General features: G+C 46.4%; 1 protein-coding gene across 4 annotated transcripts in view; it reads right to left on the minus strand.

Moving 5' to 3' along the window:
* The window catches only part of LOC125710259 (kalirin-like), a 143,655-nt gene that overhangs the window by 95,599 nt on the left and 33,723 nt on the right, over positions 1–14,333 (minus strand). For all 4 annotated transcript variants that reach the window (XM_048979810.1, XM_048979811.1, XM_048979812.1 and 1 more), the window contains exon 2: positions 173–247. In XM_048979810.1, the coding sequence (XP_048835767.1) occupies positions 173–247 (75 nt within the window). The remainder of the gene's footprint in view (positions 1–172; positions 248–14,333) is intronic.

A 14,333-nucleotide genomic window follows, 5' to 3' on the forward strand; every position in this document is an offset into this window, starting at 1 on the left:
TCTTCTGCTTTATTCCATCCCCCGCCAACATGGGCTTATATACCAATGCGTGCATGTTTTAGAGGCAGAATCACAAATTTATTAGGGGACGATAATACAAGACGGGCCCCGAGCAACTGAACTCCCCACCTCGGGGGTAATACGCACATGTGACAGCACACGCCGTACGTACCTGAGACAAACGCCACCTTTTCCTTCAGTACCGGTAAAATATCCGACGCCTTGATGGCATCATTCTTGAAGGACCCTGGAGAAAACGACAGAAAGTGTCAGGAGAAGATTCTGTCAGCTCTTTTGACAGAAATATCAGCGCTCCTGGCAAATGAAATAGCATCTCAGAGGATAAATGGGCATTCTCTTAAGAAGTGTGCTGTTAGACAAGTGTACCTGCAGGTAATGTCGATAACTGGGGGCAACAGGCTCCGCTTCAGACATGTTCAGTAGCCTGATGGACAGGCTGCACTCACACCAAGTTATGGTTACAGTATAATTTTAATAAATCCAGCAATGTGGGGTTTCATATCTCTTTGTACACCAGCAACACCACTTGACACATTTGAGGAAGACAATAAGTTTGCAAAGGAAGAATAGAGCCAGATATTTGCTCAGCTGACGTGTATTGTGTATGTAATTCTATATATTACATACAGCTAATACAGGTTTATATATTTAGATAAGCGGGGTAACCCAATTTATAAATTGTGCTAATGCAGTTTCTCTCCTATAAAAGTATTAGAATGACCGAATATCCCAGTTCTCATAGTCTGTTCCCTCAGTTGCTCCGCACACTAACAGAATGAGGAATCCGATATGTGTCCTGTTGGCCCCCCCCACAGCTTGTCACTTTACAGCAGTGTTTCGCAATCGGGTCCTCGGGGATCCCAGAGACAGTTCACGTTTTCGCTACCGGGAGCTGGAAGGAAGCAAACATGTGGACTCCCTGGCAGGCAGCTTCGGAGGGAGCAAAAACATGGACCAGCTGTGGGTCCCTGAGGCCTGGGTTGCGAAACACTGGCCTCATTGAACATTGTAGTATGCTGGGAGGCACGTGCCATTCTCACAGGTCAGCATACAGCACAGAACTGACAGCGCACTTCTGCACCTCTCTGCCACTCGGCATTAAGTCGGGATCCCTGATCCCCACCGCAGCCACTGCGCACTTCGCTTTGAATGGACCTGCACTGCTTTCCCTCTAACATACATCCATTAATGGGGGTTTCAAGCCTGGTTCCTTAACTACTGCGCCCCCTGCTGTCCAGATGTATTCATTATGTACAGGACACTTTGAGTCCCAACCGTGCACTGTAGAAGGCATTTGTGCACTCTCCGAAAATCTGCTCCCATAGTCAGAAATAAAATATATAAAATTTAAACAAAGAGCAACATCATAACAAATCCATCAATCACCTCATAGCCGAGACAAACAGAAGTTTATTGGGCACCAGAGTGAGAAAACACATATATTATTACATATATTATATATTATTACTCTGCTCATTGTGTGATTTCCTATAAAGAGTCAATCCGCCAATCATATCTTAGAATAAAAGAAAAGCTGCCTACTGTATATTTCTGAAAGGTGAGTATTTTCGGCAGGTGAGGGTAATGAGGTTTACTACCTTACGACTGGATGTGAGACTAACCGTCAATTACAAGTGTGCGAGAAGGCCTTCGGACAGAGACCAATTAACGTGCCGACGGCAGATCCCAGATCAGTAAGAGACGGTCCCCATTGAACACGACTGTAAAGCTGACATGATCCTGGGGAGATTCTGATGCCAAAATAAATACTACCCCCCAGAAAAGTACTGTTCTTGCACTAGGATTTTTCTCAACACAGAGGAGCAGACTATTTACATCACACCAGAGTACACAAAAACACCTATAAGTATGTTATTATCATTATAATTATTATTATAATTATTATTATTTGGTAATATAGCTCACATTTATATTGGCAGCAACCTACAATAGCAATAGAGCAATTTATTAACTTCAGTTAAGCCCCCCCCCCCCCCCCCCAAGACTTAGAGCTCCTGTAAATTTCAGCTTCATGTAATTGTCCTGTTCACCAGATTTTAGCCCATTTTAAACAAACCTGCAATCCCAAGTGTAAGAAAATGGAAAATGGGGTTGACTGGTTAAGAGACCTAAAACTTTCTGCCAGTATCTAATCTGAGGCTCATTGTCATAAAATATGCAGCCTGGAAAAGAATCTTTATGCACAATCCCTGAAAGGTGACTTCTGTTGTACCCTTGAGAGAGGACTCTCGCTTTATGAAACTGCAACAGCTGTCTAAACAGGTATGGTTGTGAGCAGCTTAAATTCCTTTGGATTAAAGCATGTCCCACATAAACAAATGATATCAGACAGCAATGTCTGGCAGCCGCTCGAGATGGCAACTGTGTGGCTCCAAGCGGAGGTGCAAACTGGCCACCAGAACACCTTGGTCCATCTTGGTGAAAGGAATTCCCAACACCTCTCGGTCTCCAGGATGTTACTCCTATGTCAGGGTTACACTTAAAGGCGTGAGATGGGATACTTCTTCTACCCTTGGGACAGGGGGACACTTCATTCAGGCTAATATTTTGGATACACACGGTCTTCTGGGAGCCACAAACGGTCTACATTTTTGCTCCCTGTCTGACTGGGAGCTGGGAGGAGGCAAAAACATGGACTGTCTGCAGGTGCCTGAGGACCAGATTGGGAAACGCGGATATATGCAGATAAATCTTTCCATCACGCCACCTCTCTCCAGGCGATGCTAGGAATGCTCCAGCATTGGATGTGACTCCAGCGACCTGATTGGCCCCGTGGTGCGTATATAACTGCCTATCCGTGCTCTTTGTATCTTTCCCACGCCAAGTGCGAAGGAGCCTAAGTGCAGCGTAGGGAACCCGCAGCTCGCTGCTCCTGTCCATTGAGCGGATGGGACGCGTTGAAGGACTCTACAGAGACCCCAGGGGAAAGGAGTGAACAGAAAGGCGTATAACCAATCTGATACAGCTGTAGGTCCTCACATATGTTTCATCTTATGGGAAACCTGGGTCACCCGTGTGGCACCAGAACCTTGGAGACTCTTAGTTGTGATTGGAGGGAGAGCCAGCTTCCTCCCAATCTGAGACATAAGACCCACCTCCTCTAGGAGGGACGGTCAACCTTTCTGCTTGGACATTCCGTCTCAAGCCCCTCCAGACCAGAGCGACTGCACCTCTACGCTTATCTCTCACCCCTCAGGGAGGCAGACCCTAATCGATAATAGTCGATATATGCTCCTTTAGCATAACCCTCTGTAAAGACTGCGGAAACTGTTCCCCTGAAGGCCTGGGCTGAGAATCTCGAGAGTCGGGAAATTAACGACCCAGTGGCTGCACGGCCAGATCCACGTACTGCTGCCATCATGCATGAGGATGAAGACACGAAACCAGCCGACATACACGCATAGACACGTATGTGGGGGGAGACACTCCAGCGGAGTGGGGGCGAGCGTAAACAGCTGGCCCAGGACTTATTCCCAGCGTTTCCCACAGGAGCTTCCCCTGCATGGAGAGGCCATTAGAACCAGGGGCGAGATAAGGACAGCACCCAGAGTCCGCGGTGTCACCGCAGAAAGACCACAGAGCAATTTCTGATGAGATATTGGATGAAAGGGCGCTGCCAGTCATGTGACGGTCACGTGACACTTTTCAGGCCAAGGAGCCAGGCTGTAGCTCTAAATAGAGCAGCTTGACGGCGCCGTCTGCATCGGCCGCAGTGCAAACGCCAAAAACGGGGAATAACAGACGTCCTCCACGTATGAAGGAGACCAACCCCATTCTCTCAATGTCATAAACACTGAGGAGGTGAAGAAACATGGCAAAACCTCAAACAAGCAGCTTACTTCTGAATGCAACCAAAACTTAAAATATCAAAAACTATTACGATAATAATTTAAGAAATGGCAGGGCTACAAATCTAATATATCTCCTATATATATATATATATATATAGTAAAGCAGAAAATACTGGATGTCGCTTAGACAGGAAATGTCTGACCTCTGACTGAGATGAAACACTTGCAGTTAGTCAGTTTATTTACACAATCGACTCTCGATGGCCAGATCAGATACTGACGCCAGGCTTGTGTTTCTGGCCAGTAAACTGTACCCGAACTCATAGACGCTGCATTTTTGGCAGAAAAGCTGCTGATTTACAAACCCGCCATGCTGGCTCTCCCCATGTAAAAAGAAAGAAAAAAAAAAAACGTCATTAGCGGCACCCTGCTCAAGCAACGAAAGTCCAAAGGGACGAACCCCTACAGAGCACAGACTCTGGCCCCTAACGACATACAAGCTTTGCCATAGATGAGCAGAACTCCAACAGGCATGTGTGTGCATCAGTCTGATATTCTAAAAGCATAACTCAATAATTTAATTGTGAACTTCCTGAGTAGATGATGTGATTGGTGTCCATGGTACAGCTCAGGTAAGTGTAATCATTCTGGACATTCAGTTTAATGTTTGAAGGGACCATATATAGATCCAGATGTAACTGCAGTTATTTGATTGGGGTTAATCCTGGAAGCCGACCTGCTTCTCATTTCATTACTGGTCAGGTGCACCAAACCATTGACCACAGATGACACCCTGCCATGTACATGATGTCATTTTGTAATGTAACATCTTTCAGATAGATGATGTCATGTTCTAACATAACATCCGCCAAGTATATGACGTATATGTATATGATGTATATGATGTCATGTTCTACATCTCCCATGTATATGATGTCATGTTCTAACATAAAATCTCCCAGGTATATGATGTCACATTTCTACATATCATCTTCCAGGTATATGATGTCATATTCTAATATAACATCATTCAGCTAGATAATGTTCTAACATAACATCTCCCAGATATATGATATCATGTACTGACATAACATCTTTCAGGGAGGTGATGCATTTTTCAAACAGGTATGTGACACCATTTTCGAACATATCTTTGAAGTATATGCCATGTTCCCAGGTATATGATGTCATGTTCTAATATAACATCTTTCAGGTACGTGATGTCACATCCTAACACAATATCTCTCAGAAATATGATGTCATGTTCTAACATTCACATTCTCCTCAATATACAATACATGTGTGTTCGAGGGAGTCCAAAGTGGATTTATTCCAGCCACCTTTCTGGCTTTATCCACACGTGGGGAATGGAGAATTTCTAAAGACTCATGGAAAAGCTTACGGAACCCCCAGAAGCGGCCCGGCTGTTACAGGAATGATGTAATAAACTAATGAACAGGAAACCGCAGCAGCGAGTGAATCGCGTGGGATTTCGGTGGCACAGGAAAGGGGAGGGCAGACGTCCACAGCGGGGCCTGGGTTCCCTGATCATTCCGCCGAAGCGGCAACCTGAAAGCTGCGTAATGTTAGGAACCGGAGCTGTGACTAAAAGCTAAACAGTTACAAGTCTAGTCAATAGCTAGCTATCCCAAAGTGCACATACTGCAAGTCAGTAGAAAGCAAAGTAAAAGACCGACATGTCTGATTTGGCTGAACACTGCCTGCTCAAATGAGTCTGACAACAGCATACTGATCAGTGGTGCCGTGCAGAGTATCTCAAAGCCATACAGGTCTCTGCCCAAGGATGTGACTTGTATCATTTTTTCCTTTAAGCCTTGGGACTACAGAAAACAAGCGTCCGTGACACAGGGTAGCGCCTGTGAAACGCCAGGATGTAAGACGTCACGGTTCCAGGTCCTAAAAGTCACTCTCGCATGTGACAGATGTTAAAGAGGGAAAAGGACATCGTGCACTGCGATTTACAGAGTCACTGCAGCAGCAGGGAACCAGTGATCCTCAAATCCATAGAGCAGTGATTCCTAACCCGGTCCTTGGGGACCCACGACCGGTCCATGTTTTTGCTCCCTCCTGGCTCCCTGCCACATCTTTGCTCCCTATCGGAACTGTCAGAGGGAACCCAGGGGCTGAACTGGGAAACTGCCATAGACACACTTAGTGGATGACTCAATGATTACAAGTCGTGTCATCTGAAGAATGTGTTGTAAACAGCCATGCAAGAGATAGCCCCCAAAGTGAAGCATTGAAAGCAGCTTAAGAGGATTAGACCTTTGAATGTGTAATGATGAAATTACCAATATCATCTTCATCATCATCATCATCATTGTCTTAACTGTTCCCAGTCCAATAGTATCCATGTAAATGCCCAAATTTGTGCCGACTAAACAAAAATGTGTACAGGATACACCCTACAGGCATAATCTCTCAATCCATCACATTTCCATAACTACTTATACAATGGTCTAGAGCCTATTTCAAGAAGCATAGGGCATGACTGGCTATTCTTTCATACATTTCTTGAATGGTAGCTGCTTTTGCCCAAATGCAAATTCACAGCTAAGGTTACAAGAGTAGGGCACCTCATGAGATCTGAACATTTGTGTCAGAAGAGGATCCATTAACCTCTTAAATACCCGCTGCTGCCAAACTGGTTTGGTAGTGCCCCGATCATTGGAAGGCCAATTCAGAGATCTGTTAAGTCCTCATGTCCGAAGGAACTGGAAAAGATCTGCTCGCAAAACTGGCAGCCTGCGAGCCTCTGACTGGAACAAAGGAAGCAGAAAAAGGGTCTGGTGCTGTCTGCTTGTCGGGAAGGTCTAGCAGGTCATTTCTCAACATGAGGGAGTGATTGAAAACCGAGAGTAGAACAGAAGAAAGCATACCATCCCGTAATTTGACAGGCGCAGCAGCGACCGCTAGCCTAGCGGCTGCAGTCCTGCCTTTAACTGACACACATCTGTGCATTTATTCAAAGGCATCGGTGAGGAGTTCAGATCCAGAAAGTAAAAATCCAGACCAAGATGTTGTTTCAACCAACCTGTTGAGTCCTCTGTGACTGTTACTCTTTATACTCAACTGGTTGGTTGAAACAAAATCTTGGTCTGGATTTTTACTTTCTGGACCTGAAATATCTACCTCTGTTCTACGGTATGCTGCTGTCTTTTGTGGACAGACTCTGGTAGCAGACAAGCTGCATAGAGCAGACGTAGATGTGGATGGATGACACTGTGCAAATATTACCTCTTTCCACCGTAACCTGCATTCATGGAGTTAGGCTGATGTTTCAAATTCTTTGCATTAGGATTATCTGATCTGGCCAAAGTAAATTTCCATTTAGTTCAGAGAACTCATAATGATCTGGTGAATCTATTTTAAGATCACTAATCACTCAATAATCTGTCAGTGAGTGAATGAATGAATGAATGTCAGATACTTCCTGGAATGCCAATGAAATTTGACCCTTTGGGTATTTTTAAAATTGTGGGAAAGCAAGAGTTTGTCAGGAATCGAGTGATTGAGAGGAAGGTGGTGGTGTGGGGGGGGGGGTGTCAGTGATGAGGACGACAGACACGCGGGTGCCTGAGGTGGAAAAACTGCAAGGGGGGGTGTGTCTGTATGAGGGGTCAAAATTAATAGCCACAGGAGCTGATCCACTGCAGCGGAAAGGTTAGGGATGAAGAGCACTTGTCGCTCTTGACCTGTACATTCCTCACTCATCACAACACCGAACTGTGGAAACCGGTGATTCAAATATGTGTCTGGGTGTGTGCAGGCATGTGTGTGACTGTGTATGTGTGTGTGTGTGTGTGTGTGAGAGAGAGAGAGAGAGAGAGAGAGACAGAGAGAGATAGAGAGACAACAAGAGAGCAACAGCGGCAGTAATCTTGTTAGCAGCCAGAAAACCACTCATCTCCCCAGATTCTGGGACTTTAAGCTAATGCTGAACTGTTAGATCAATAGAATACATTATGAATATAGCCTGCTTCCAGCAGATCAGCAAATGTCTATACTGCATCCAGTATGCAAGGGCAAGACCCTCCTTCAGTAAAAAAGTAGGATCTCCCTCCATTATTTCCATCGTCCCACAGCACTTTATTATTGAATATAAGCGGTATTCCTTTTCTTTTGTTTGTAACTGAAACACCTGGTCGTTACATCCTGGGACCACATTCTTGCAAAGGGGCAGGTCAGATTAATGCATCACGATCCCGTGCTAAAGTCTAGGACCCTGGCAAACATCAGGGCCAACTCGGGAACACCGGAACAGTTAGTTAAATTGGCAACACTGGAGTGTCCATGCTGATGTCAGCCCAGAGCCCCCAGGGAGGTTAATCCGCCTCTGAATCGGGGTGTGAGTGGGTGGGATTAACATGAAGCTTGCAGCACTGCCTGGACAGGGAAGACAAGCCATACTTCGGTGTAGACCAAGCGTAAGTGATTATAACTAGCCTAGGCTTTCCTGAGATTGCACCCCAAGGTCTGAATCATTTATACGTTTGTTCCCTATCTCTTTACACCAGCGATTCTCAATCCATGGTTCGCAACCCAAATTTGAGTCGCAGCAAGTGAAAGGGTCGTGAGGCAGAGTTGGAAATGTAAGCATTTTTAAAATCAGCCACTCCTATGCTGATACACTATCAGATTTCCCCAGCCCCAACCCTAGAATTAAGCTATATAATGGATCTTTGGTCACTCAACACTCAACCAATCCAAGGCAAATGCTTCATTTAAAATTCACTGGCACATCCAATCAGATTTGTGAGATAGGCATAGATTGGCATAAATTGCAGAGTGCACCGCGTGCCTAATCACAGCGTTAATTTCAACCTATACTTGATATAGGGTCCGACTGAGCTGGGATGGTAAAAACTGGGTCGCAGTACAAAAAGGTTGACACCTACTGCTTTTCACCATACTCCAATTCAGTCTTTCCCATTCCGGTCCTCAAGGACCTGCAGCACTCCATGTTTTTGCTCCCGTCCAATTCACAATAGGGAGCTACTGCAGAGGAAAGCAAAAATCTACGTAGTACTGTAATTGATTGGATAGGCAGGCCTATTTAACTAGTTTGATTAACATCACCTTAATTACACGCAAAGTGTGTAATCCTTTTTTTTCAGTTTTCAGGTACTGGAACCTAAACATGCCAGATTACAATTCATTAAACTGTCTTCAATGTTAAAAACTGCACACAGAACTTGCTTCAAGGTAACTGCTCACATTTAGGGATGTTCCAAGCACATACTATATGTTAATCTCTAGTTTTCAAAGAATCAAAAACAAATGATTAAATGCAACAGCCTTCCGCACAGCTTGGTGCAGAAGGAGCAGCGTGTTTTGCCTCCAAATTTCAGCAGGCTTTGTTCTTTGCCTCCACACATCTTCAAGACACAGAATCCCACGCAGTCTACATAGAGGGAACCGTGCCGACGTCTGTCTGATTTCTCGACCCGTTGCTCCAGGAAATCCACTTACTCGTAACTAAACCTCAGTAAGCGCTACTCAGAAGGACATGCTGAGCATCGGGTGACAGGTTTATCACATTTACATATTTAGCAGACGTTTTTGTGCAAAGTGACGAGGCCGCACTCAGAAATGAGGGCCCCAAAATGTTGGCATCGATGCGCTTTTGGGCAGAATAATTTGTGCAACATTTTGCTGTAGCACTTTATTGGGAAAGAGGCCAAAACATGAGATCCCCTATTCTTCTATCTGTGAAATAAACCTTCTCGCACCATATATCTTTTTAACGTCTGGTTCTAAAAGGAAAAAAAAAGATAAGACAATCCTGTTCATGCCAATGTCATCATGAGCAGTTGATAGCAGGGAGCTGGGTTATATGAAGTTTGGTCTCATTTCCTACCCGTACCTGGTCAGATACGGTAATGAGCCATGTCAAACCACATACCAGGTGAGACGGAGTAACTCAACATGTGCTGGTTCTTCCTTTAGTCTGATCCACCCTAAGCTGTGACTCACTCCAGAAACCAAAAACACCGGATAACCAAAACCGAACCAAACAGCCTAAGCGAACTCTGCTGTCTGCTTGTAATTTGACGAAACATTACTGTGTTTTTTTTTTTCGAGGCCATACTCAGACTTGCAAAATCACACCACATGTTTTCTGCTCATTGAAAGTGCAGGGAACTCTGGGTGTCGTCATCACCGCTTCCAGATGTGTCTCGCTCTCGTTCCCCTCCTTCTTCACATCCCCTATTTAAAGTCATTGCTTCCTGCTGCGACGAGAAACACGCTACGTGTACATCTGTCTGATTCATAATGCCCATTCACTTTCAGACACCACCCCTGTCAGCGAGGGCGCACACAACCGCACATTGAAAATGAATGAAACAGCTCACCGCGATCGCTGAGATCAAAGAACAAGGATCACGGGATTTGAGCTCAGAAGCGTTTATTTGCTCGAATTAAAGCAGGACCTTGGAGTCTGCTAATGAAGCTCTCCTCTTATGGAAGACGCACAGCGCTGAGTGAACAGGTGCTAAGCGTGACGCTTTATTGCGTGTGATTATTCCTTACGAAAGATGCTCAGTGGAAGCTTACGTGACTTGCAGTTTCACACAGCTGAAGATTCCCCGAAGCCTTACAGGCAAAGCGTCTCACTCGAGGACGTAAGAGCAGGTGGCTTTAGGTCACCGGGTCACATCTTGCTGATTCGCCTCAAATCTGTCTGCTGTTACTATTATGTGAGAACCTGTTGCCCATAAAGTAATATGGCACCCAAACCGTAATAGTAATGATTTCCTAATTAGTTCGGTACACAGTTTCCTTAGGAAATCCCTTTATCTGAGGTGACTGGCACAGATTAAGGTTTCACAGATTACCTGTTTGCACAACCTAATAACATGTTCTCATCTTGGCTTGGTAGTCGAAGAGGATGGGGAGGGGCTTAACAGGCAATATTGTGAGATTAGCCCAGGTGATGGAGCCTGGTCCTCAATGGCTTGACCGGGGATGCAGATGGTGGGGAGGACGGGGGGGGGGGGGGGGTCACAGTTTCATGCCTCATCAAGCACGTCTGGGTTCACTTAAGGAATCCTTCTGGAGGCCCAGGTACAGGTATGCCTCACTGCTGCAGGAACTTCTACTGTTAAAATAATGATCCCTCAGCCACTGCCCACCAAGCCCCCCCCCCCCCCCCCAGACTGCACACTTCCAAAAATATATCCCATATGTCACCCACCATCCTTGCATCTCTACGTTCACGCCTTCCTTCAGGAGATGATAGGAGGTAAGAGGCACTAAGGCTGGTCCTCCTGATGCCAGGGGTCCTTTACAGTTTAGGATACTGGCCCAAGAAATCAGTCCACGCGGAAGCCCCACTGGTAAGAGGGTACCTGTGACATTCATGCCCTTCTGCTGTACCAGCAGGTGTTGCCAGGAATAAAAAACAGGGACATCAGCCGTAATTACCATCTGCCGCTCGGGGGTATAGGACCACATCTCAAACAATTAAAATGCGCAGATGGAAAAAAGAAAGAAAAAAACAATTAAAAAAAACATAAAATAGGCGATCGTGTTGCGGGGTTGTCGGTTGAATATGTATCCAGCAAGACACAGGATCAGATAACATCCATAGCCACCATAATAGGACACCGGCGGTGTGAAATGACTGATCACATGATACCAGTCAGGTGACCACAGCAGTACCTTTCCTCTATAAGGACAGAGCCTAATGGGATAGCACTGTCACACCCCAGGAATAGTGTCCTTTGGGGATCCTAGTCCTATTTTCCCATTCCACCTGTGAGATGCACAGTCCATCTCTCTACTGAGGTCTTTTCTCAGAGTTGTAGATATAAAGATGTTGGCATGACTTACCTGCATGTAGGATGGACACACAAACGCATCTCACAAACCTCTAGGTTACATCATCGCTTGACTTTCAGCTGACTTTCACAGTGACTTCAGCTGAATGACACCCCTAAGACACCAGTCCTCTGGACATCTATCCGCTGCTGGGGACCTGGATTCATGAGCTGCCCCATAACTAATTTGCACGACGGCCCGCCTGACTAGGGTGACGAAAAGGGCCATGGAGCTCCAGTCGGCAGGACACCCAGGACACCGCTGCGGAGGCATGTTCCAGGGGCGTGCGTGGTAGCCATGGCAACAGCTACACAGCAGCCTGTGCACGGTCGTGGCACTGCACCGGCACTCATACTGCTCAAACACACACAGAAATCATGTCAGCGGCTCTTTAAACATAGCTCATCGGTCAGTTTATGGCTGCGGGGGGCACAGCCATAATACTGGGGAATGTTACTTGGGGTAACTGTGAAAGGTGGTGTAAAAAAATAAACTGAATTGTATCAAGGGAGAGGGGTTTTCTCAGGGTGGTGTCTTTCGTGGTAAAGCCCAGGTGACCCTGAATCTTGGCTCGCGTGGGCTGGGAGGAAGGTGAAAGGTCAGGGCATCGTGACCACACAGGGACAGCTGTAATCGCCCCACTAACCGCCTCTGCTAAGGTGGGTCCAGCAACCAGTATCACCAGTCACCAGGACCCTTTGACACCTGGATATGAGGATCCAACACTTTTTCTGCGGCTGTACCAGCAGAAGGTAGTGTTATCGACATAAACACCAAATCAAACACAGGCAGGGTAAAGGTCCTCCTAATATCACAGCACTGCACCTTTCCTGGACCAAATGACCCCTGAGAAAAGCTAAAAAGGACAAAAACCGTGCAACCCTGTGCGTGCAGCACATCACGGCAGCTGAAATGGGTGCTGATGCAGGCAGCTTCACCATCGCCTTGGCGATACACTCCGCCAGCCTGGATGAACGTTTTCATCCGTGGAATTCCTCCAGTTCGGTTTCCCAGGGAGCAGGTACCTAATCTACCAAGCACACATTTAACCCCTCCCAGATATCAAAGGGTTTCCCTGACAACCAACCAAGTCCCTTGCAGAATGGAATGAGATGTTTTCGATAATGCAGGAATTCCCCTTCGGTATGTCAGGCCACTTTCGCATTCCATGCGCCTACGTAGTTTGCATGAAGCTGGCAGCTTGGGCTCCCAGCGACATGACATCGGAAATGCCCCCCCACGCCGCCGTGCACCTCCGCCTGCCGGGGCCCCGCTGCTCCTCCCCCTCCTCACAGTCAGGCGACCCCGCCCCCCACCCATCGGAAGCGCAGGCTCGCGGCGATGACCGTGCGTATTCCCAGTGCCGCAGCCGGTGGGAAGCTTGGGCAGTGGCGGGCGCTTTTTACGTAACGCTCAGCCACAACCCCGGCCATCTGGTGGGCTTGGCGTGCGGCTCGTGGTACCGCCTCCCACCCCACCAGGCTGCCCTCCTGTCGGTGGGGAGAGGACCACAGGCTCTAGCTGCCTCCGCACCTCAAGCGGCTCCACCATGGACCTCCGCCAACGGCAACGAGCTTCAAACGGCCACAGCGACCGGGGGGGCAGAGCCACACTTACCCTTCACTTGCTTTTGTCATCTTATTTTATTTATAATTCGGTAAATTCAGCAGAAAATGTTCCCCAATGCTTGATAATAAATGAGTGTAAGTGGGAACGGGCAGACCGGCTCTTCGCAGCACTTTTGACGTCTGATTGGCTACTGCGACCATCATGTGATCATCTGAAATCATATGACCTGATGGCCACCCAACAGATTCCTAGTGAGTCTAATTATTCATAGCCCAGGAGATTAATACACAATACAGTCACAATGTCAAATTGCAACATCCGGCATATTTATACTCTCCTGCAATGCCACCGAAGCAGAAAGGAGCAGAGAGTGGATGCACTTGGAAAATAAGCAAATGCACAGTCTGTACGTGTTGAGCTTGTTTGTCATGGTCTGGGAGAACAGAACGGTTCATGGTGACCACAGCAAGGCACTGATACTGCACTTTCCTCTCTGGTGTTTTGCAGACGGCATTTAACACTCTAAATATGGGGCCACAGGTGGGAATGATGAGGGAAGATAATATGATATGTAAGAAATCTCTTTTTATTTTGGTCTTTTCTTGCTTTTTGATACAGTCTACGCCAAAGGTGGACAGTCTTATCTGCGAAGGGCCAGTGTGTAAGCAGGTTTTTCGGATAACCTTTATGTCAGCTGTTCGAACCCAAGTGTGAGGGCTCTTCAGCCAATCAGTCTTCTAATTAGGGAGCTGCAGAAACAACTCGCGTGCCCATTGGCCCTTTTTGCCTACCCTGATCTAAGCAGGCATATCATCTAATGTTACTGTTTATATGTAATTTTTAGCAATATGATAAGTACACATACTGTATATAAGATATGTAAGTCAAGTTTTCACACGTATCATTTCTGGAAGCCTGGCGTTCCTGCGTTCCTAAAAACGACTGACAGGAAGACACCTGCGGGTATACCTTTGATTAAGGCAAGCTAAACCACTTGGGGCTATAAGATATAACTTAAAAGTGTAATATTTTAAGTAACGGGTTACGGTGGAAACCGACATTTTAATGTCATCTTATTTAGTCCAT

The sequence above is a fragment of the Brienomyrus brachyistius genome, chromosome 16 (assembly GCF_023856365.1).
Source record: "Brienomyrus brachyistius isolate T26 chromosome 16, BBRACH_0.4, whole genome shotgun sequence".
NCBI lineage: Eukaryota > Metazoa > Chordata > Actinopteri > Osteoglossiformes > Mormyridae > Brienomyrus > Brienomyrus brachyistius.